At 47.0% G+C, this 25,031-nt stretch overlaps 1 protein-coding gene across 2 annotated transcripts; it reads right to left on the bottom strand.

Moving 5' to 3' along the window:
• Window positions 1-18: 18 nt before the first annotated feature.
• DNASE1L2 (deoxyribonuclease 1 like 2) lies at window positions 19-19,141 on the bottom strand. Of its 2 annotated transcripts, XM_079953983.1 has the most exons (9): window positions 18,983-19,141; window positions 9,880-10,027; window positions 8,531-8,619; window positions 5,885-5,968; window positions 4,769-4,869; window positions 3,548-3,660; window positions 2,680-2,834; window positions 1,932-2,028; window positions 19-1,791 (listed from the first exon to the last, which is right to left on the bottom strand). In XM_079953983.1, the coding sequence occupies exons 2-9, from the start codon at window positions 10,015-10,017 to the stop codon at window positions 1,738-1,740; spliced, it is 831 nt and encodes a 276-aa protein (XP_079810109.1). In that variant the 5' UTR covers window positions 10,018-10,027; window positions 18,983-19,141; the 3' UTR covers window positions 19-1,737. The 2 variants fall into 2 exon arrangements, with proteins under 2 accessions (XP_079810109.1, XP_079810108.1); XM_079953982.1 differs by having other exon boundaries at window positions 19-2,028.
• Window positions 19,142-25,031: the final 5,890 nt, after the last annotated feature.

Raw genomic sequence — 25,031 nt, 5'->3', positions numbered from 1 at the left:
AACAGGAGGCTGGGCTTCGTTTATTTTATTCATTATCATGCATGCATGGTCAGGGCAGTTAAAAGAAAGTACTTCTTCACATAGCACATAGTTAAACTCCCACAGGAGGCAGTGATGGACACCAACTTGGGTGGCTGGACTGGACAAATTAATGGAGGAGGAGATGATCAGTGGTTAGTAGCCATGATGAATTTTCTCTGCTTCCACATCTGGAGGCAGGAGTACTTCTGAATACCAGTTGCTGGAAACCATAGGAGGGTAGAGGGCTTCTTGTGCCCAGGTTGTCCATGGGGCATCTGGTGGGCCAAGGTGAGGAGAAGAAGATGCTGGATCAGAGGGGCCATTGGTCTGATCCCTCAGACTCTCCTTGTGTACTTAGGGTTCCCTCCTCTCTTTTATCACAACCAGCACATGAGGTAGGTTAGTCCCAAAGTCATCCAGAGCTCAATGGCCTCGCCAATCCGGTGTGCTAAGTGGGAGTAGCCTGTGGCCTGCCAAATGTTGCTTAGCCAGTGGTCAGAGGTGATGGGGAGCTGTAGTCCACCAAGGGACATCGATCGATAATCTGCCTTCTACTAAGGCAGGTACTTCTCTAGGTCAGAATGGTCTGCATGAACTGTTAGGAGTTCTCTGTGATTTCAGCTGAGAAGGTTCTCCTAGCCCGATCTGGAGACACCATGGATCAAACCTGAGACCTTTTGTATGCAAAGCAGATGCTCTGACACGGAGCTACAGCCCTAACCCCCTAAGCAATGTCTGGTGACCCACAGGTTTCCTCTCCCTCTCACTGCAACCCACTGAATCTCTTGAAGGCCTTTTGGTGCCCTCCAGCTCAGCTCAGGTGGAATACAACACCGGTGGACAATGTCACATAAGTCAATAGGTCAGCAGAAGAACAGAAGGTTCCAGGTTGAATCCCTGGCAGCAACAGCTCTAGCAAAAACAGGATCTGGAGGACCTGCAGATAATGTTGGACTCCAGCTATCATCCTCTTCATCCACTGGCTCTGCTGGCTAAGAGCTGGTGAGCACTGGGAGTCTAGCAACATCAGGAGAGCCACAGGTTCTCCCACCTGTGAGCCACAAAGATCTCAAGGGAAGAGGCTCTCCTTTGCCTAAGAGCTCAGGAAGCAGCTACAGTACCTGTCTGGGACTGGGCAGAGGAGGAATGACCAGCCTGACCCTTCTAGAGAAGAAGAAGACTGGGGTTTGAGGGAGGTCACAGCTCAGAGGCAGATGAGGGGGAAAGCTGGGAAATAATGGGAGAGGAGGAGGAAGAGGAACCACCAGGAGGGCAACAGCTGACGGACGCAGTGTCTTAAGAAAGCATTCCTGAACCCCTTCTCCCAGAACATGGCGAGCCTTGAAAGTAGGAGAGCAAAGGGCTCAGAAGCAAATGGCCCTCAGCACCACCCGTGGAAGAGATGATGAATGAGGAAGTGGGAGGAAAAGGGGGGTGGAGAGTCACTCAGGACAACACCATTATGCTGAGATGCTGCGTTCCAAGCCTCTCTCTGTAAATATTGAATGAAAGCAGATGGTAGGGCTTGTTTCCTCTGCTGGCTGACACTACCAAGCAGAAGAGGCAATACTGGTCTGGATAGACCACTGGTCCATCGAGGCAACTTTGTATGTCTGCGAGTGAACATGTAACTGTGGGGTGAGAAGACCCTGGGGTGGCCGGAACTCCTTTTCCGGCATGGGATGTCAAAACAAGGCTGTGAGGTTGCACGGAGCTTCAGCGAGATTTCAGCGTCACCTCCACCGGGAAATGGTCACTAATGGCCAGAGCCTGCGTGGGAGGAGAGAACAACAGGGAAGCTCAGAACATCTCTTGTCGCCAAAGCCAGAACACATTGTTTTCCCAGCATGCACTGCGAGCCCCAGGAAACCCTGTTTGGACCAATGGCTTAAACACTGAATGTGATTTACCTCCTCTTGGCTCAGCTTGAAGGCGCTCTGGAAGTCAAACACTTGGGCCGACTTGGGATCGATCCACTTCCTCAGCTTTGAACCGCTCACGACAATCCTAGACGCAAAAAGGAAAGAAATGGAGTGGTCCTCTCCTGTTTTTTTTTTTTGGGGGGGGGGAGCTGAGGCTGCCCTGGATCCCTTGCTCTGAGATCATCTGACGACTTTCGACGCTGAGTGTCCTTCCAAGAGTGGGAAAGGAGGAGGAGGAGGAGGAGCAGAAAGAGGAGAGGTGGCTAGTTGTGGCAGCTGAGAAGCCTCAGTGGGCCAGTTGTGGCTCTTGGTCAAGAGCTGTAAAAGTAAAGGGACCCATGACCATTAGGTCCAGTCACAGATGACTCTGGGGTTGCGGCGCTCATCTCGCTTTATTGGCTGAGGGAGCCGGCGTACAGTTTCCAGGTCATGTGGCCAGCATGACTAAGCCGCTTCTGGCGAACCGGAGCAGCGCACGGAAACGCCGTTTACCTTCCCGCTGGAGCGGTACCTATTTATCTACTTGCACTTCGTGCTTTCGAACTACTAGGTTGGCGGGAACAGGGACTGAGCAATGGGAGCTCACCCCATCGCAGGGATTCGAACCGCCAACCTTCTGATAAGCAAGCCCTAGGCTCTGTGGTTTAACCCACAGCGTCACCCGCGTCCCTGATGGTCAAGAGCCCTACTGGGGTCTAAAGATCTATCACCTACTTGGCAGCTTGGCCAACCTCACCTGTCATAGGCGCAGTTGGAGTTGCCCACGGTGGTGTCTACAGAGTCTGGGATGAGCCACTTGAAAACCTCGCTGGTGTGCAGGCGGATGGAGGACCAGGCGTTCTTTCCCACGTAACTGCAGTCAGCATTGAAGTCTCCCAGGAACATCATGTTCTACAAAGGGAAAAAGATTTGCTGATGGGAATTGCAGGTGGGGAGAGAGCTCAGTTGCACTCGGATCCTGACCGTAGGCTTCCCCACAAGCATCTGTTGGGCCACTGTGGGAACAGAGCTCTGGCTAGGTGGACCATTGGCCTGATCCAGCAGGGGCCTTCTTATATTCTGAAGGTGGGTCTAATGTCCTGTCTCCAACAGTGGTCAGCAAGGTGTGGGATGGGTGGAACAGAACATCCTGTTCAAGGGGCTTGGCTCAGGGGTAGAGCATCTGAGGTCCTTGATTCAATCCCTGGCATAATAATAATAACAATAACCTATTAAACATTATATGCTTCCCTAAACAGGGCTGCCTTCAGATGTCTTCTAAAAGTCTGGTAGTTGTTTTTCTCTTGGACATCTGGTGGGAGGGCGTTCCACAGGGCAGGTGCCACCACCGAGAAGGCCCTCTGCCTGGTTCCCTGTAACTTGGCTTCTCGCAGTGAGGGAACCACCAGAAGGCCCTCAGCACTGGACCTCAGTGTCTGGGCAAAACGACGGGGGTGGAGACGCACCTTCAGGTATACTGGACCGAGGCCGCATCTCCAAAACGGAGCTGGGAATGTATCCCATCTGAAACCCCAGACCAGGGTGGTTCAGCCTGTGGCCACAAGTCCTTTTTTTTCAGACAACATTCAACGAAAAGCATCTTAACTGTTAACAAAAGCACGTACATCCGTCCCCCACTTGTCAATGATCTTCAAGTAGACATCATAGAGGGCATCGATCTCTGCCACGGCGTCATTTGGAGCTGTGTGGAGGGGAATCAGGATCAGCTCGTCGTCTTCTGCAAAAGAACCAGGGTTAGCACAGGGAGCCCTTTCATTCCCTTGCGGGACTCAGGTGCCAGGAATGTTCTCCAGAGCAGTGGTGTGTGGTCAGTGGATTAGGGGAACTAGGGTAGCCCCCTAAATTTTCCCTTGTCACCCTCTTCCCAAAGCCCAGGAAGCTTCTGCCCAGCTTATGGAGAGAGGTAAGAGCTGTTTGACAGTGGAATTTGCTGCCAAGGAGTGTGGTGGAGTCTCCTTCTTTGGAGGTCTTTAAGCAGAGGCTTGACAACCATATGTCAGGAGTGCTCTGATGGTGTTTCCTGCTTGGCAGGGGGTTGGACTCGATGGCCCTTGTGGTCTCTTCCAACTCTATGATTCTATGATTCTATTCTAGGTGTGATTCATGTGTGACTTGTGATGTCATGTGCATGATGTAGCCCCCCCCCCAATCACCCTCGCACTGTTCCCCCAGGAAAAAAAAATCACTGCATGCCACTGCTCCAAAGGCACTTGGCAAGACCACTGACTTCAAGGCTTTTCTAGAGGAGCAGGATTTGCCAGTCTGGAACCCCTTGCTATCCTATCATCATCATTTATTATTTGTATGCCGCCTGTCTGACTGAGTTGCTGCAAAATATTAAAAACACAACAAAACTGCAAACCTTAAAAAGCTCCCTGTACAAGGCTGGCTTCAGATGTCTTCTAAAAGTCAGATAGATGTTTATTTCCTTGACATCTGATGGGAGGGCATTCCACAGGGAGGGTGTCACTACCGAGAAGGCCCTCTGCCTAGTTCCCTGTAACCTCACAGTGAGGGAACCACCAGAAGACCCTCAGAGCTGGACCTCAGGGTCGGGGCTGAGCGATGGGGGTGGAGACGCTACTTTTTTTTGTACTTCTGATGATGAACCTCACTTTGCTTCTTTCCCATTCTGCCTGCCCGGAGCATCCATTCGAACCTTCTGTTCCCGATTCCCTTTCCCCCCTGAGTTGTGAGCCAACCTCTAGCCCTTTGAGCTCCCAAGCTACAAATGTCCAGCCTTGGCCTCACTGGAGTTTGGGCTATGGGCCTATGAAGTCAATGGGTGTGTCTGTGTGTGGGGGGATCCCTTCTGTTTTACTCACTGGCGTTGAGAGGCGAGAACTTGACAATGAAAGGCGGTCTGCTGAAGGCATTGTTTTTATCTGAGTACTGGTACTTGTCCACAACAGAGACGCTCTTTGTCCTGGATAGAAAGCAGAGGCAGACGGAGTCAGCAAAGGAACAATGCAGGCACACTCCAGTCGGATTACCAGGTAAGATGGGAAAGAGACTGCATCCCATTGTCGATAAAGCCCCATATTGTGAACCCTATCCAGCAAACACATTCTTCAAATAGAACTGTGGTCCTCTATATGCCTGATGTATAGAGGGGGAGATTGTCTACCCCATGCTTGTGTTTGTAACTGCTGTTTCTTTATGCTCTGAGTGCTTAAACGGCTCAGGACCACAATACCTCAAGGATCACCTCTTCCCATATGAGCCTACCCGGACCCTGAGATCACCTGAGGCCCTCTTTCGTGTGCCTCCTCCTTGAGAGGTCCCGAGGGTGGGAACTCGAGAACAGGGCCTTCTCTGCAGTGGCTCCCCGTCTGTGGAATGCACTCCCCAGGGAAGTTCGCCTGGCGCCTTCATTATACACCTTTAGGTGCCAGGCAAAAACGTTTTTTTTTTTAACTGGGCCTTTGGTTGATCTGATTTACATCCTATGCCCTTTTAAAATAAGTTTCTTTGGGGGGGGCTATTGAGTTGTTTTTATTCTTATTATGTACAGTGGTACCTTGGTCTACGAACAGTCCTGCTAACGAACGATTCGGGCAACCAACTCTGCAAAACTGGAAGTAGATAGAAGGGCACCGGTGGCGGGAGGCCTCAGTAGGGAAAGTGCACCTCGGTTTAAGAACGCTTTGGTTTAAGAATGGACTTCCAGAATGAATTATGTTTGTAGACCGAGGTACTGTACCACTGTATTTTGTGGTTTTATGTTTTGATTTTATTCTGTGAACTGGCCTGAGACCTCTGGGTATAAGGCGATATATAAATTCATTCATTCATTCAATAATAATAATTAATAATAATAATAATTTTTTTTTTTTGCAGTTCTGAAGATGGGTGTACTCGGATGAGAAAATGTGAATGGGAGGGTACAATTTGAAATGTAGGAATGTACTTGTCCACAAAGCACTGATTTGATCCGGTACCTGTAAAGGAAGAGGTACATTTCCCTGTAGTTCTCCCGTCCCAGCGACTCGCTGATTTCGTAGGCGTAATTGTGCTTAGAGGCACTGCGGAGCAAGAAGAGGGAGAGGGAAAATCAAGGAAAGGCAGAGAAGGACGTGTGCAGAGCAGCAGTTAGAATCATAGAATCATAGAGTTGGAAGAGACCACAAGGGCCATCGAGTCCAACCCCCTGCCAAGCAGGAAACACCATCAGAGCACTCCTGACATATGGTTGTCAAGCCTTTGCTTAAAGACCTCCAAAGAAGGAGACTCCACCACACTCCTTGGCAGCAAATCCCACTGTCGAACAGCTCTTACTATCACGAAGTTCTTCCTAATGTTTAGGTGGAATCTTTTTTCTTGTAGTTTGGATCCATTGCTCCATGTCCGCTTCTCTGGAGCAGCAGAAAACAACCTTTCTCCCTCCTCTATGTGACATCCTTTTATATATTTGAACATGACTATCATATCACCCCTTAACCTCCTCTTCTCCAGGCTAAACATGCCCAGCTCCCTTAGCCGTTCCTCATAAGGCATCGTTTCCAGGCCTTTGACCATTTTGGTTGCCCTCCTCTGGACACGTTCCAGTTTGTCAGTGTCCTTCTTGAACTGTGGTGCCCAGAACTGGACACAGTACTCTAGGTGAGGTCTGACCAGAGAATACAGTGGCACTATTACTTCCCTTTAAGCACTCTGAATTAGTTTAAGCACTCTGAATTAGTTAAACAGAGTTGGCTTGTAAAACAAGGCAGACACCCCCACACCCCCACATCGCCTGCCAAACCCTTTCCCATCCAGCTGTCGCATCCTAAGCAATGGCAGCCCAGGTAGGAACACCTGTAGACCTCTTGAAGAATAGCTGGCCTGCACACTGCGTGGCTCTCATAGCAAGAGCAGGATCCTGGATCGGGCCAGGGGCCCGCCTCATTCCAACCTCCTGTTCTCGACTAAACATCAGGAATAACTTTCTGATGGTAAGAGCTGTTTGACAGCGGAATGGGTTCTCTCGGGAGATGGTAGACTCTCATTCCTTTTTAAGCAGAGCTTGGATGGCCATCTGAAATATACTCGGAGTCGAGAGTGGATTTCATGCTCTTTATTCAGCTCATAGTGGTGAGGAGGAATGGAAGTTCCCCCAGAATGTCTGCTTTATATACATTATGTACACAATGGGCCCCACGTGATTGGCTAATTCCGGGATTCTCCTGTAGGCCATTCAGGTTGCGGATTCACTTCCACCCGGAGCTGGATAGGGTGGCTTCTGTGGACCAATCAGACTGCTGCATTCTGAATCCTGTTGTTCTGGGACCAATCAGACTGCTGCATTTTGGATCCTATTCAACTCAGTACATAACACCATCTGTCATGGATGCTTTAATTGAGATTCCTGCATCAAAGGGGGTTGGACTAGATGACTCTATGAACCCCACAGTGGCCAACAAGCACCTCCAGGAAGCCCATCAGAAGGGAAGGAGGCTGCAGCTCTCTCCTGCTGCTGTTCTCCAGACACTGACTTTCAGTGGCCCTCTACATCTGACCCTGGAGGTTGTCTTCTCTTGCCTGCTGCTTATTTTTTTAAAGCCTAACAGCACCGACATTTCACGGGCTTGGCTGTTCTGCATATACCGTATTTTTCGCTCTATAAGACGCACCAGACCACAAGACGCACCTAGTTTTTGGAGGAGGAAAACAAGAATAAAAATATTCTGAATCTCAGAGGCCAGAACAGCAAGAGGAATCGCTGCGCAGTGAAAGCAGCAATCCCTCTTGCTGTTCTGGCTTCTGGGATCGCTGCGCAGCCTCCATTCGCTCCATAAGACGCACACACATTCCCCCTTACTTTTTAGGAGGGAAAAAGTGAGTCTTAAAGAGCAAAAAATACAGTATTTCCCGAGAAAGGAAACTGGTCCTCAAGCTCACTCTCCCTAATTCACTTTGTCTTCTCCTCCTGTTGAGAAACAATCCATCACCGCCTTCTCTCTCTTAATAATAATAATAATAATAATAATAATAATAATAATTTATTATTTATACCCTGTCCATCTGGCTGGGTTTCCCCAGCCACTCTGGGTGGCTTCCAACAGAATATTAAAATACAATAACCTATTAAACATTAAAAGCTTCCCTAAACGGGGGTGCCTTCAGATGTCTTCTAAAAGTTTGGTAGTTGTTGTTGTTGTTTAGTCGTTTAGTCGTGTCCGACTCTTCGTGACCCCCTGGACCAGAGAACGCCAGGCACTCCTGTCTTCCACTGCCTCCCGCAGTTTGGTCAGACTCATGTTTGTAGCTTCGGTTATTTTTCTCTTTGACATCTGGTGGGAGGGCATTCCACAGGGCAGGTGCCACTACTGAGAAGGCCCTCTGCCTGGTCCCCTGTAACTTGGCTTCTCGCAGCGAGGGAACCGCCAGAAGACCCTTGGAGCTAGACCTCAGTGTCCGGGCAGAACGATGGAGGTGGATACGCTCCTTCAGGTATACTGGACCGAGGCCTGCCCAAAGACTTCGTGGAATCCAACCCCCTGTAATGCAGGAATCTTTTGCCCAAGGCGGGACTCGAACCCACAACCCTGAGATGAAGAGCCCCCATGCTCTGCCAACTTGTCTGCAAAGACTTAGGGCGGTGTTACCTGTTGAGCCGCTCCAGCAATTCACTAACGGCGCTCAGGTCGGCATCCCGCACCTCTTGCACCAAGGCGATGTCGTACCGCGACAGGATCTGAAAGAAGCATGCATGTGTAAGAAGACTAGAAGGCATAGCTGTCAACGTTTCCCGTTTTTAAAGGGAAATTCCCTTATTCCATATAGGATTCCTTGCAAGAAAAGGGAAAAGTTGACAGCTATGCCAGAAGGGCCCCGTTGGATCTGATGGAAAGTCCATCTTGTCCAACTTCTGGCTTCCCACGGTGGTCAACACAACCCATCTCTTCTGCTGCTGCTCCCCACCAACTGCTGTTCAGAGGTAGACTGTCGCTAACATGGAAGCCCCACTAATGCCATGACTAATACCCAGTGACTGGCCTCATCTCATCTTTCCCACCTGAGACAGCAGCCATCACCACTTCTTGTGGCAGCACGTTCCCCAGATCAGTTGTGTAAAGAAGAATTTAGTTAGAAAAGCTCTGCTGCATCACGGGAACAAGCAATAAATATGTTGTCTGGAGGAGTCCTCAGGTTGTGTTCATGAATTCAGTGATTCTATTCTGAGTATGGGGATGAGGGTGGTGCTGTGGGTTAAACCACAGAGCCTAGGACTTGCCGATCAAAAGGTCGCGGTTTGAATCCTTGTGACGGGGTGAGGTCTCGTAGTTTGGTCCCTGCTCCTGCCAACCTAGCAGTTCAAAAGCACGTCAAAGTGCAAGTAGATAAATAGGTACCGCTCTGGCAGGAAGGTATACGGCGTTTCCGTGCGCTGCTCTGGTTCACCAGAAGCGGCTTAGTCCTGCTGGCCACATGACCCGGAAGCTGTACGCCAGTTCCCTCGGCCAATAAAGCGAGATGAGCGCCGCAACCCCAGAGTCGGTCACGACTGGACCTAATGGTCAGGCGTCCCTTGACTTACTGTGAGTATGGGAAACATTAGAGCTAGTGGACAGTGGAACGGACTCCCTAGGGAGGTTGTGGAGATTTTTAAGCAGAGGTTGGATAGCCATCCATCATGGAGATTCCTGCATGATTCTACAATTTGATACCATCATTTGTTTTGAGCTCACAGTCCTTCCGCAGGAAAATCCATTCCTGGTTACCCCATCCTTCCTTCATTTCAGCAATCTCTTTTTGGAGGATTGGGAGGAAGCCATCTTGTTTTTGCTATTCTTGTACAAGTGGGAGTCAGGAATCCCTGCCAATCTACCTGCCCATCACTCAGAGCTCCGCCAGAAGATCAGGTTTTCCTTCTTCCCAAACCTGTCTGCTGCAGTCGGGCTGGTATTGGGTCTCTCATGTTGGGGATTCTGTCCCTGCAAAGCCCCGTTCTCACCTTCACAATAATTTCCGAGATCCCCTCATTAGACAGTTTGCTGTCTCCAAAGCTCTGGATGTTGAACGCGCAGATCTTCAGAGGGGTGGCTGCCTGCATCAGGAAAGCCAGGGCAGAAATGCCCACCCACAGCTTCATGGTAATTCCCCTAAATGGGAGAGACGGGAAGAGAATATTTTAGTTGTGGACTATAAGCACCAGCTACTGGGTCAAGAGAGGGCCCATTGGGGTGGCACCAGTTGTAGCTGGTTCCCACTGAGACTGGTTGGGCAGACTGCAAGGAGTCCATTAGCAGGTGGCGCTAGAGTGTATGGTGGGCAGGGCCAACCTGTTTTAGCTTTGTCTCCATCCTCCTTGTCCTCCTCCCTGCTGAGTTCTAGCATCGCACCGGTTTAAACAGCCCTGGTTTCCCACAAGGAATGCTGGGAAGTGTCATTTGTTAAGGGTGCTGAAAGTTGTTATGAGACCCCTGTTCCCTTCACGAGAGCAGCAATTCCCAAAGTTTCCTGGGAAGAAGGACTGGTTGTTGAACTACTCTGGGAACTGTAGTTCCATGAGGGGAGTAAAGGTAAAGGGACCCCTGACCATTAGGTCCAGTCGTGGCTGACTCTGGGGTTGCGGCTCTCATCTTGCTTTATTGGCCGAGGGAGCCGGTGTACAGCTTCCGGGTCATGTGGCCAGCAGGACTAAGCCGCTTCTGGCGAACCAGAGCAGTGCGCGGAAACGCCGTTTACCTTCCCGCTGGAGCGGTACCTATTTATCTACTTGCACTGGTGTGCTTTCACACTGCTAGGTTGGCAGGAGCAGGGACCGAGCAATGGGAGCTCACCCCGTCGTGGGGATTCGAACCGCCAACCTTCTGATCAGCAAGTACTAGGCTCTGTGGTTTAACCCACAGTGCCACCCGTCTCCCATATGAGGGGAATAGGGGTCTCCTAACATCCGTCAGCACCCTTAACAAGCCACAGCTCCCAGGATTCCTTGGGGAAAGCCATGACTGTTGAAAGTGGGGTGATACTACCAGAGGAAACTGTTCATGTATGCTACAATGGATGCTGCTAGCCCAGAGATGGAAGGAAGAGACAACCCCGACCAAAGAAGAAAGGCAAATCAAGGTGGTGGACTATGCCAAAATGGCAAAATTAACCGGGAAGCTTAAGAACCAAGAAGACAAGAAATTTTAAAAAGAATGGGAAATGTTTATAATGTATATACAAAGTCATTGCAAACAGGTCAAAACATTAGCAGGATTTTAAACACACTTGTAGCAGAAAGTACAGATGATTCAGGAAGATGAAAAATTGGAGAAGTATTGTTATGCAGTTGAAAATAGATCCAAGAGTATCCATGGATGGGAGAGGGCTAGTTAGGAGATTCAGACCAATCTTGATATGTGGATTTTGTATGGTTTTTTTGATGTATGCTTATTTTCTTTTTTCCTTTCCTTTATTTTTGAAAATAAAATTAAAAATGTATTAAAAAAAGAAAGTGGGATGATACTGCTTAAAGCGCATACCCTCCTAATACTGGGACAAGCTGCTTCCCATCTGTGTTCCCGTGCAAATCACAAGACCCACACGAGATCACTGAGCCCAAAAGATGTGTTATTTTCAGGGCTGTGTTTGGGGGCACTGCGCCCACAAGTCCTAATTGACTAGCCCCAGCTGAGTGGCACCATGATTTGACTAGATTGGAGATTTGTATGTTGCTTTCCTCATGACAAAATTGACTCAAAACCATTTGTTAAAAGAGCACAGTGTCAACATGTAAATAACATTTCAGTCACTAGACTTACAACCCAGAGAGTATCCATGTTGTTGTTGTTTAGTCATTTAGTCATGCCCGACTCTTCATGGCCCCATGGACCTGAGCACGCCAGGCACTCCTGTCTTCCACTGCCTCCCACAGTTTGGTCAGACTCATGTTTGTAGCTTCGTGAACACTGTCCAACCATCTCGTCCTCTGTTGTCCCCTTCTCCTTGTGCCCTCCATCTTTCCCAACATCAGGGTCTTTTCCAGGGAGTCTTCTCTTCTCATGAGGTGGCCAAAGTATTGGAGCCTCAGCTTCACGATCTGTCCTTCCAGTGAGCACTCAGGGCTGATTTCCTTCAGAATGGATAGGTTTGATCTTCTTGCAGTCCATGGGACTCTCAAGAGTCTCCTCCAGCACCATAATTCAAAAGCATCAATTCTTCAGCGATCAGCCTTCTTGATGGTCCAGCTCTCACTTCCATACATCACTACTGGGAAAACCATGGCTTTAACTATACGGACCTTCGTTGGCAAGATGATGTCTCTGCTTTTTAAGATGCTGTCTAGGTTTGCCATTGCCTTTCTCCCAAGGAGCAGGCGTCTTTTAATTTCGTGGTTGCTGTCACCATCTGCAGTGATCATGGAGCCCAAGAAAGTAAAATCTCTCACTGCCTCCATTTCTTCCCCTTCTATGTGCCAGGAGGTGATGGGTCCAGTGGCCATGATCTTCGTTTTTTTGATGTTGAGCTTCAGACCATATTTTGTATCCATACGGGGGTTTAATATAACAAACAGGTCGTTCAGGTAATGCAAACGGGCTGTTGGCCAAAAGTTTTTGTTTAAAGTCGCGTGCTTTTATACAGGTGTTTATATTGTGGGATGGGTACTCCCCATGCAGGGTTTTTTTTTGTAGGGTCCGCTAGGGACAAGTGGATTATTGTGGTTCCCTTTGCATCTTCAGGGACACGGGTGGTGCTGTGGTCTAAAACACTGAGCCTCTTGGGCTTGCCGATCAGAAGGTCGGTGGTTCGAATCCCCGTGACAGGGTGATATCCCGTTGCTCAGTCCCAGCTCCTGCCAACCTTGCAGTTCAAAAGCACATCAAAGTGCAAGTAGATAAATAGGTACCGCTCCAGCAGGAAGGTAAATGGCGTTTCTGTGCACTGCTCTGGTTTCAGTGTTCCGTTGCACCAGAAGCAGTTTAGTCATGCTGACCACATGACCTGGAAAAACTGTCTGTGGACAAACGCCGGCTCTCTCGGCCTGTAAAGCGAGATGAGCGCCACAACCCCAGAGTCATCTGTGACTGGACTTAACTGTCAGGGGTCCTTTACCTTTACCTTTTGCATCTTCACACAAACCCACCTGATTTGCACTTCCCAATGCAATATGTGGACCAAAACAAAGATATCCTTTGAAATGTACACATCTCCACGTGCTGCGATGCACATCTCCAACCAGATGAGATGTACAAACGTGTGCATATTAGTGGAAATGTTAGTGCATTGAAAATGAAAAATCATTAGTGAAAAATCACCAGTGAAAAATCACCTTACAAAAATGCATTATGTCAGAAGCAAGGTTGCTTGCAAAAATGTCAGAAGCAAAATTGCATACACTTCTAAGGAGAAATGCACCCTGCCATGGTGATAAACTTCTATGAGAAATTATAACAATACTAATCGCAAACTGATGCAGAAAGGGGGAGCACTGAATTAAGTTTGGAAAAATGAGGGTCCGTAATTGACAGATTTGTCCCTCCCTGCCAGCCACAGATTATCATCTTCAAAATGCTGCCCCGTATCTGCCATCTGCTTAACCCAGATTTATCTTTTCCAGGGAAGCTACAATAAATGAAAGAAAACCTGCTGCCAGTGCGCCATTCGTGATATCTCGGTGACCCATTTGCAAAATTAAGCCCTGAGATGGAACCACACTTATTGGATTTCCCATGGGAAGGTAAATCCGGATTAAATGTGTAGGTGAGTGAAACACACATTGTGGATTTGCAGCTGATAAACTATGGAAATTGCTTGCTTAAGGAGAGCTCATCTCACAAAAGAAACACACCTATCTGGAAGCGCCAAGAATATACAGTGCACAATTACTTGTTGATAATGCAAGAAGGAAACAATCAAAGCAAAAAATTCAAAAGCAGGTTAATGCAAAATTGCAAAAATACATCTTTAATCATTCCAAATGTTTCCATATAAACAAGCCTAAAAGCAGGAAGACGGCAGCATAACAATATCCGCGTTTTCAGTCTCAGTGTTGTCCTTGTTGAGCTCAGCAGGGAGGAGGAATGAGGCAAAACTAGAAATAGTTTCTGGTTTGGGCTCCCTGCATTCTGCCCCACAGGTCTCTATGGACATCAGCCGCTGCTTCCAGCTCTAAATGATAGCTGAAAGGGTTGCCATAGGTCTGAGAATTCCCGGATATGTCCTCTCTTGGGAGTCCTACATGCCCATCCGGGGGCAATTTTACATTTTAAAGCAAATGTCCTGGATTTTGGGTTTTGTTTTTTTTAAACAAGTGTGCTGGTGGTTCTGGTTCAAGCCCAGGTGATTTGGGCTCTCTGGCTCTGGCATGGCAGAGGGGCGATTGGAAAAAAAACTCAACAACTTTTTGTGTCCGGATTTTGACCTCTTGAAATATGCCAATATGTGAGATTCTGAAGTTAAAGACTATTTCTGTACGCCACAGCTGCAGCGAGGACTTTGTTGGCCCCCAAATGGAAATCACAAGGAATGCCTACTATTGTGGAGTGGCAGGCGAAGATGATGGATTTTGCCAAGTTGGCCAGACTGACTTGCAGAATCTGAGACCAGGACGAGCAGAAATTCCAGAAGGAATGGAGTAAATTTATTGTATATATAAATGACAATTGTGAAAATTTAAAGACACTAGCAGGACTGAAGTAAGTCCTACAATGTAGACAAGGCTTCCAACAGAATATTAAAATACAATAACCTATTAAGCATTAAGAGCTTCCCTAAACAGGGCTGCCTTCAGATGTCTTCTAAAAGTTTGGTAGTTATTTTTCTCTTTGACATCTGGTGGGAGGGCGTTCCACAGGGCGGGCGCCACTACCGAGAAGGCCCTCTGCCTGGTTCCCTGTAACTTGGCCTCTCGCAGTGAGGGAACCGCCAGAAGGCCCTCAGCGCTGGACCTCAGTGTCCGGGCAGAACGATGGGGATGGTGACGCTTCTTCAGGTATACTGGACCAAGGCTGTTTAGGGCTTTAAAGGTCAGCACCAACACTTTGAATTGTGATCGGAAATGTACTGGGAGCCAGTGTAGGTCTTTCAAGACCGGTGTTATATGGTCTTGGCAGCCACTCCCAGTCACCGGTCTAGCTGCCGCATTCTGAATTAGTTGTAGTTTCCGAGTCACCTTCAAAGGCAGCCCCACATAGAGCGCATTGCAGTAGTCCAAGCGGGAGATAACCAGAGCATGCACCACTCTGGCGAGACAGTCCACGGGCAGGTAGGGTCTCAGCCTGTGTACCAGATGGAGCTGGTAGACAGCTGCCCTGGACACAGAATTGACCTGCGCCTCCATGGACAGCTGTGAGTCCAGAATGACTCCCGGGCTGTGCACCTGGTCCTTCATTGATGTTCTGTAATCCCAAGGGAAGAGTAGGAAATTGGCAGGGCAGGGAAACTCCCTGACCTGGTTGTTGTGAGTAAGGAGGCAGGCAGATGTTGAGTGAAGCGGATGGGCACTGCCCCATGTGCCCAATGGACTAGCCTGCAGTGGGTAGGTGTATGAACCCAACTCTTGCAGTTATGGCAGTCAGAGGACCACCATTCAGTGGAAATTCTTCTGGGAGTGCATTCTGGAAGACATGTGTCCCAGTTTGGGGTCAGAAAAAGTCGGATGGCTGGCCGTTGAGGGGAATGAGTGGGAGACTAGTCAAGTCCACCAGGCAGGAGGGAGAAGCCACGATAAAGACGCTGAGGGGATCTCGGCAGGATCACAGTGGCTTTTACTATATGGAACTTGCCGAACTGACTGGGAGACTCCGAGACCAGAGAGAAGAGACGGTGGTAGAAGATTGGAAGAAGTTTAAAGAATATTTGAAAAAAAACATTTTAATATTTAAATCTTAGAATAGCTTTGGAAGTGGATATAGGCTGTAGGGTTAGAACTGGAAGACAGTGTATTTTAAAATAGTATTATTTATAAGTGATAAAATGTGAAGATTTTTATGGTAAAAGTAAGCGTGATTAAAAAATGGTTAAAAATTATCAGTATAAACTGCTAAAGATGAGGTAAAATGAAAATCAGATAGCGGGGACGTGGGGAAGCTCATCTAAAAATTTAAGGAAAAATAAGGATAGGACAGGAATTTGTATTGTTTGTTTTTCTGTTTGTGCTGTTTAGTTGTGTTATAAAGTGAATTAAAAAATTTGGTGGGGGGGGGGAAGGATCCCAGTGGCTTGGATGAGCTCTGAGCCAGTGACCCGCAGCTGCGTCTTGGTATTGACATCCAGGCCTCTGGCTACAGCAGGCGTGAAGGTGTTGCCGCGTCAGCAGAGATGTTCCCTCAGCTTCTCGAGGTTGCGGGGCTTTGGAATCTCGCCCAGTCGCAGTATCTTCCCAGGCTCTTCCCAAGGTCTCTGGAGGGAGCAGCTCTCAGCCAGACTCCCAAGGCCGACACCCAGGCCCCGGGCTGTGGTTGCTCAGTTTCTCATCATCGGCGTTGCTCAGTGCGCTGAGATGATTGGCACCCTCCAGGAGTGGCTTAGGTATCTGCCAAATCTTTCACCTTGCAAGGTGGAATTAGGCTTCTTCAAAGAGGGAGCGATTAGAGCTGCGCTCCCACCTCTCTCTTCCACAAACCAAGGGTTAGGTAAAGGTAAAGGGACCCCTGACCATTAAGTCCAGTCGTGGCCGACTCTGGGGTTGTGGTGCTCATCTCGCTTTATTGGCCAAGGGAGCCGGCGTATAGCTTCCGGGTCATGTGGCCAGCATGACTAAGCCGCTTCTGGCGAACCAGAGCAGCGCATGGAAATGCTGTTTACCTTCCCGCCAGAGTAGTACCTATTTATCTACTTGCATTGGCATGCTTTCGAACTGCTAGGTTGGCAGGAGCAGGGACCGAGCAACGGGAGCTCACCCCGTCGCAGGGATTCGAACCGCCAACCTTCTGATCGGCAAGCCCTAGGCTCTGTGGTTTAACCCACAGCGCCACCTGCATCCCAAGGGTTGCCCCTCGCCAAAAAGGGTACTTGATTAAGAAGAGCTGCAGCTCACGGACAGTGCATCAGCTTTGCATGCAGAAGGTTGCAGGTTCAATCCCTGGCTTCTCCAGGTAAGGCAGGGGGGAAATCCCTGCCTGGCAGCCTGGAACTGTGTTGCTGGTCAGTTTAGACAATACTGAGCTAGATGGACCAATGCCTGACTCCGAATTCTGTCGCCAACTCCTCTCCCTGCTGCTCTGAAGCCTTGCAGGCTCCGTCTTGCTCTGTTCTCTGTGTCTGACGAAGGTGGTGTGCCTCTTCCCACCTGCCAGGTGCATTGCAGGCAGTGGTTCAGCAAGATCATCGTGGCATCGCTCTGCCGGCAGGAGATTCTCCTGCCAAATGTTTGTTCAGTAAAAAAACAACCACCACCACTATGTGGGTGGAGATTGCAAGTTTATTTTGGTCCAGGCAGGTACTGTGGGAATTTACCCCTTCATTCCCAGAAATAAGCATTAGACTATCAAACTTTTTCAAAAAATAAATAATCTTTATTAATTTAAATTGCACACATATACAAAGAATTTACAATCTCATACTACAAAAAGAAAATTAAAGAAAAAACAATTAAGAAAAAAGAAAAGAAGAAAATGCAGAAAAAAGAAAGAAAAATCAGATTTACGTGCCTAAAAAAACCTTAATCTTCCTAATTAATGCTTAAATAAACACTTAAATAAAAAAGACTTCTGACAAAACGAGTCTTCCAATCATTCTCATTGTACTGCTTATACGGTCGTTTTTTTCCGCACAGTTTTATATTCTTTAATATTGTTCCTGTCTATTCCACAAACGGGATTTGTTGTGTTTACAAGTATCACTCAAATTCTGCTCATGTGGTGTGGTTGGTACAATATTATCTTATATAATCCTTAAATATTCTCCATTCTCCAAACATTTTCTGGTTCAATACTCCTCTAACTCTTCCCATCAGTTTTGCTTTGTAAACAGAGTACTGTATCAAACTTTTTTTTTAAAAAAAAAAAACCACTGGACTACCTTGGGGATTATAAAGATCCCATGAAGACTGCTGCTGGAGCAGACAAAAAAAACCCATCTACTCCAACATCCTGCTTACTTACAATGATCATTCAGATGCCTCCAGGAAGCCTGCAACCAAGGCAGGCAGGCTCTAGCCCTCTCCACCTGTTATTTTCCTCAGCAGCTGGTATTTCGAGGTACACTGCTCTTAACCCTGGAGGTTTCATTTTATCACCTGGGCTATAATTGCTACCTTGTTTTGCTCCTGCCTTTATTCTATGCAGGCTCTACAGGATGTCTCCTCCTCCGTGTTATCTCACAACCACCCTGCCAGATAGGTAGGGGATAAAAGAATCTGTCCCCATTTTGGCCTTCGCCATTTCTTGTTTTCCCAGTCTTGAAACATCTTCTCCACATTTCTATAGCGATTTTTGACTATTGTTATTTTTTTTTTAAAAAAAAAACCCTAATGAAAATTCAACAGCATTTTAGGGAGAACCTCTCCTAATAAACACATTTTTGTTTGCGGTTTTGACTAACGTACATAGGTTTTTTCCCCCAAGCAAGTTCTCCAAATATAATGCATCTTTGTCTTTTCGTTCCACTGTTATATTCCTTTTAAAGCACATTTCTCCCTAATGTATGCATTTTTGTAAACATCCTTTGGTTGGGAAACTGCATTGCAAAATTTTGGGGAAGTGGGGTTTTTATTTTTATCTATTAAACTTGTGTACCACCCCTATAGCCACAGATCTCAGGGCGGTTACAACATAAAATCAAAATCTAATTTTTTTGAGGTACGAGCTATGTTTCGGGGTTCCTGCATTGTTTCAGAAAGAGCGAATTGGGTAGGCACACGTGAAAATCCTAACCAAATTGGATTTCTCCTCCCTCCCTAAGCACCACCTATCTTGTGGCAGGGAGTTCCACCAGTTTCTCACGCCCTGTGCCCAGAAGGACTTGTTCTCATCTGCCCCTGTTCTGCCAGGAAATCCCTCTCGCTGGATGATCCCAAGTTCTAATATTAGGATAGAGGAAGAAAAAGCCCCTCCAAAAAAAAGTCCCCCCAAAAAAACCTACAATAAAGTCAAATAGATTTTTAAAAAATAAAATGAACTAGCCCCTACCGTGTGTTCCACAGGCAGTGGAGAGATGGTTTGGAGGTGTTCCCAGAGCCTCTCCAGTCACTGACGCCCCGTGCGGTCCTGATGCAAAATCTTCCACAACTTTTGGTTCCTCACCAAGTTTTATGGAAATGGAAACCAGTCCCCACCCATCTCCCTGGCGCAACATCCGTCACCTCGCTGCAGTTTCTTTACATGAAATGCAGCAAGTTCCCATCCCCGGGCTGGGCGGGGCAGAGACACATTAATAAGCATTTTCTGAGCCTACTTTTTATAAAAACACAAGCCTTACAGACTCCGCCTTGGGAGAAGCGAGTGCATTGCATAACCTGGGACGGCAAATAACAAGGTGTCAGGGTGGGATCCGTCTGCTCACCAAAACTACAGAGATTGCATTTATGATAGCTGCCTCCCCCAGCCCTCCATGTCCAACAACTGCACATGAGTTAGGAATCCAACAGGTGAAGCTTTTCTGAGGACAAGACATTTAAATTTTTATTTATAACTTATCAAAATATATGGAAAAGTTTATACCCAAGTCTCTTTTTACAATAGATAGACCATTATTATTATTATTATTATTATTATTACTCCACCCCTCAGCCTGGGTTTCCCAGCATTTTAAAATGCTTTAAAAATCTAACCTAAAAGGACAATGGCAAGAGAAGCTGATGAACTATGCAGAACTGGCAAAAATGACAGACAGACTAAGATAAAAAGATAACAGTGACTTTGAAAAAGAATGGGAACCATTTATATTATACTTGCAGAAACAAAGAAAATCTGTAGACTTTATGGCAGAATTTAAATAAACATTCACATTATTAGTATTAGAAAATGTGTGGGAGATAGAGAAATAATATGATGTATTCATTGTTATTTTTATGTTTCTAGGTTTGGTGTTATTTTATGAGTAGTTTTTTTTTTAGGAGGTAGAAAAGCGGGTGAAAGGAGAAACAGACCAGAAGCGGAAGTTGGGGGGAGCCTAGGAGGGAAGGGAAGAAGGAATGCATAGTAAATGTTAGGAATATGAGATGTATGTAATGAATGAAAAAGAAAAATGAATAATTTTTTTTTAAAAAAATAAAAAGATAAAAATCTAACCTAAAAAGAAACAGGAGCAGAAGAGAAGAGGAAAGTGGGGTGGGGAGAGAAACAAAAAGAAAAGAGAAAATTAGATAATAACACAATGTAAATTTTAACCCTTTAGTCCACATACATTCCCACTGTTCCATCTGAAGCCTTTGTGAGGATGAATCAAGGCTGGCAGCTTCACCTGTTGAATTTTTGCTTGCACAAGAGCTCAGAGAGAGACTTTTAGCTTCCTCACTAATGCACGGGGAGCAGACATACTTCTTGACTCCCGCCTCTCCCTCACCCACAAATACATGCACCATCATATCCATATATACCCTGCATCAACCTAATAGGGCAGCTTTACCCAGCCTTGGGCCTTCCCAGTGTTCTGGACTCCAACTCCCATCAGCCTCTGCTACCATGGCCAATGGACAGGGCTGATGGGAGTCGGAGTCCAAAACATCCCACCAGGGATGGCTGGTCCAAGGATTGCACCAGCAATATTGATGGCGTTCAGCAACCCAACTGGGAAACCTGGCAAACTCGTGTGCAGTTCATCATGGTGACTACGTTGGAGTAAAATGCCCTCCAGGTGTTTTTTTGGGAACAAGGTGATTAAAATATAATTAGCCAGAGAGATGACAAGAGGATGAGTGGAAGGCAGGGAGGAATGTCAGCGTAACCTGAAAAGCAGCTTTGAGGGGTGGTTGCGATGCTTCAGCTCTGTGGTGCATCATTTGGGCTAATTTAGGCAGGCAGAGGATATGACCCCTCACACGACCACTGTGCCCCACCTATAAACCATGAATGGGAGAAGAAAACATGCCAATCTCAGGTTCTCTCCGTTTCTCATTTTCCCAATCTTAAATTTAGTTCTCCATAGTTCCACATCAGTTTGCAATTTTGTTTATTTTTAAGGTCCTCGTGAAAATTCGCCAGCGTTTCAGTGCAAATTTCTGGTAATGGACATATCTTTGTACAGTGGTTCCTCGGGTTACAGAGGCTTCAGGTTACAGAGGCTTCAGGTTACAGACTCCGCTAACCCAGAAATAGTACCTCATGTTAAGAATTTTGCTTCAGGATGAGAACAGAAATCGCGCAGCAGCAGTACGGCGGCAGTAGGAGGCCCCATTAGCTAAAGTGGTATCTCAGGTTAAGAACAGTTTCAGGTTAAGAATGGACCTCCGGAATTAATTAAGTTCTTAACCAGAGGTACCACTGTACACAATTTTGCCTGATACACACATTTTCCCAAAGTGATTCCCACTAACACAACATACTTTTTAATGTTACTTTTACTCATATATGAACCTATGTCCATGCATTCCTCTAGCACAGGGGTCAGCAAACTTTTTCAGCAGGGGGCCGGTCCACTGTCCCTCAGACCTTGTAGGCAGCCAGACTATATTTTTTTTGGGGGGGGGTGGATTTAGAAGGTGATTTGGCTGGATCCAGCCCCTGGACCTTAGTTTGCCTACCCATGCCTTTCTCAACCTGTGGGTGTCCAGATGTTGTTGGACTACAACTCCCATCACCCCTAGCTAGCAAGGCCAGAGCTCAAGGATGATGGGAGTTGTAGTCCAATAACATTTGGGGATCCACAGGTTGAGAACCGCTGCTCTAGCACATGCATTTCTGTCCATACTTATTGGCTGGAAAACCATTTTGCAAAATTCATATTAGGGTGAATTTTGAAGGATTGCTGTGTTTCAGTTTTTGCATTACAGGTGGTGCAAATTTGGTGGGTTTGCCTTCAAATGCAAACTGAATGGAATTTCTTCCCTATCCTGCTATCACATCCACATCACACATGTGAAGCCCTCTTAAATCATTCAACAGTAATGAGTTCCTCCAAAGAATCCTGGTGTAGGGTGCTGAGACTCCTTCGTAGAGCTACAATTCCCAGCACCCTGAACAAGCTATAATTCCCAGGATTTTGAGTGGAAGCCATGACTGTTCGTTTGATATTAAGGTAAAGGTAAAGGGACCCTTGACCATTAGGTCCAGTCGTGACAGACTCTGGGGTTGCAGCGCCCATCTCGCTTTACTGGCCGAGGGAGCCGGCATACAGCTTCCAGGTCATGTGGCCAGCATGACTAAGCCGCTTCTGGCGAACCAGAGCAGCGCACGGAAACGCCATTCACCTTCCCGCCGGAGTGGTACCTATTTATCTACTTGCACTTGGACGTGCTTTTGAACTGCTAGGTTGGCAGGAGCATTAGAATACTTTAAATGCATGATGTGGATGTGACCGTAAAGTGGCTAAATGATTTCACGATGCAGTCTAGGACTAGGAGTGGAGTTTCTGCAAGTTCTTCTTTGCACAGGAGGTGAGAATTCAGGTTTCCGTGCGCCGACCACAATTGCAAGACCAGAGTTTCCTCAAACTTCCCGTTTCACAAAGGAGAGGCATTACACATCATCTGGTCTGGGAAGAAGCCTGCTTGCCACACTCAGCTGATTTTCTCCACTGGCTCCCTTCACCCTACTTGGCTGTTAGCCATGGGTTGGAATAGTAAACCGGGAACCAGGAATATGGTCAGGATGACAAGGGATGAGTCAGCCTGTCAATCTCTTTCTCATTTTTCCAATCATAAATTCAGTTCTGCATATTTCCCCACCAGATTGTAATTTTTTAAAAAGTGCTCTTGAACATTTGCCAGCATTTTAGAGTGAATTTATCCTAACATACACATTTTTGGTATGCAATTTTGTCCAAGCGGCATGTTTTTGTAAAGCATAACCCTAATGTAATGCAATTTTGTATGTGACATTCACTAATATACGCATTTACACGCACATTTTCCTCTAACACACACCTTTGTGCACACATCATTTGGCCAGAGAATTGCATCGCAACCTTGGGGTAAGTCCAGATTTCGAAGGATAGTTGCGTTTCGGTTCATATCTTGTTTTGGAATGTGTGACTTGGATTGGTTTCCATTAACATTTGGCCCAAATCAGATTTTGCCACCACCTGTAGGGCACACCTTGGCATACAACCCCTCAAGTGCTTGTGAATTTTTTTTATTTGTTTTTTTGAGGTGGTTGTGGGTAAAGCCCAAAGAGGCCAATAAGAATATAAGACAAGGCCTTCTGGATCAGGCCTATGGCCCATCTAGTCCACTATGCTGGTGAATACTTAAGGTTCCCAACCACTATAAAAGTAAAGGTAAAGGGACCCCTGACCATTGGGTCCAGTCGTGACTGACTCTAGGGTTGTGGCACAGGGAGCCAGCGTACAGCTTCCAGGTCATGTGGCCAGCATGACTAAGCTACTTCTGGTTGAACCAGAGCAGCGCATGGAAACACCATTTACCTTCCCGCCTGAGCGGTACCTATTTATCTACTTGCACTTTGACGTGCTTTCGAACTGCTAGGTGGGCAGGAGCAGGGACCGAGCAATGGGAACTCACCCTCTCGTGGGGATTCGAACTGCCGACCTTCTGATCGGCAAGTCCTAGGCTCTGTGGTTTAACCCACAGCACCACCCACGTCCCTTGTCCCAGCCCCTATAGTTAGATATAATTTGCGGGTAGCCATCTGATTTGATTTTGATTTTACAGTGGTACCTCGGGTTAAGAACTGAATTCGTTCTGGGGGTTCGTTCTTAACCTGAAACTATTCTGAACCTGAGGTACCAATTTAGCTAATGGGGCCTCCCGCTGCCGCTGCATTGTTATTTCTGTTCTCATCCTGAAGCAAAGTTCTTAACCCGAGGTACTATTTCTGGGTTAGCGGAGTCTGTAACCTGAAGCGTCTGTAACCCAAGGTACCACTGTAATCCAATTTTAAGCTGTATTTCAGATGATTGCTGAATTTTATGTCTTAATGTATTATATATTTTCACGATGTATTATAATGTATTATATATTTTGATGTTACCTGAGCCCGGTTCTGGCCGGTGAGGGTGGGATATAAATAAAATTTATTATTATTATTATTATTATTATTATTATTATTATTATTATTATTATTATTATTATCCTGTTCTCAGAGACATCAGCCAGATTCCCATTACGGGAAGCCTACAAACAAGACATGATCTTCCCCACAAAACAGCCACAAATACTTCTTGCAGGAGGGATTGCCAGGATACTGGTAAGACGGCCACAGGTAGCTTCAGTTGCATCCTCAGGCCTGGGAAACACCCTCAAAGAGCAGCCTGTCTCGTGATGTTGTAAAGCGAAACTCAGGTATTCCCCGCAGGGTCTGGTTTGTTGCTAATGATAGTAAACACCCAGGGTGAGTTGGGAATCTATTTCTGCAAGCCAATGCTCCTTTGGGTTTGCCTCTTTTTAAAGCACAAATTTCATTCAGTGGGTCGGCTAACCGGTTCACTGAAGTTACTTTTAAAATAAGGTTGTGAAATAAAAGGTAAAGGTAAAGGTACCCCTGCCCGTACGGGCCAGTCTTGACAGACTCTGGGGTTGTGCGCCCATCTCACTTAAGAGGCCAGGGGCCAGCGCTGTCCGGAGACACTTCCGGGTCACGTGGCCAGTGTGACATCGCTGCTCTGGCGAGCCAGAGCCGCACACGGAAACGCCGTTTACCTTCCCGCTGGTAAGCGGTCCCTATTTATCTACTTGCACCCAGAGGTGCTTTCGAACTGCTAGGTTAGCAGGCGCTGGGACCGAGCAGCGGGAGCACACCCCGCCGCAGGGATTCGAACCGCCGGCCTTTCAATCGGCAAGTCCTAGGCGCTGAGGCTTTAACCCACAGCGCCACCTGCGTCCCAAGGTTGTGAAATATTGGAATGCATTTCATTTAAGCACCCTTTTTGTGTTTATTTGCAAAATAAAGCAGCTAACAAATTATTATTGCTGTTAATAATAATAGAATTCTGATATGCAAAGGTTTGGCAGGCAGCCCTGTTAGAAACACATTCACCTAAATTAAAGGTAGCCAGAAGACAAAGCAAGCACGCTAACTTTTTTTTTTTTTTTTGCAGTTTGGTGCGTTCCTATTTCTTCTA

This window comes from Podarcis cretensis (assembly GCF_951804945.1).
Source record: "Podarcis cretensis genome assembly, chromosome: 14".
Taxonomy (NCBI): domain Eukaryota; kingdom Metazoa; phylum Chordata; class Lepidosauria; order Squamata; family Lacertidae; genus Podarcis; species Podarcis cretensis.
This window is presented reverse-complemented; position numbering and strand designations above follow the sequence as displayed.

Bases quoted from the DNA above. Each gene is read 5' to 3' on its own strand.
- DNASE1L2 (XM_079953982.1), bottom strand. From the start codon at position 10,017: ATGAAGCTGTGGGTGGGCATTTCTGCCCTGGCTTTCCTGATGCAGGCA. The intron at 5,969-8,530 runs GTAACACCGCCC...CTTGCTCCGCAG, and splicing joins TTGCTGGAGCGGCTCAACAG to TGCCTCTAAGCACAATTACG. The intron at 2,835-3,547 runs GTACGTGCTTTT...TTCCCTTTGTAG, and splicing joins TTGACAAGTGGGGGACGGAT to AACATGATGTTCCTGGGAGA.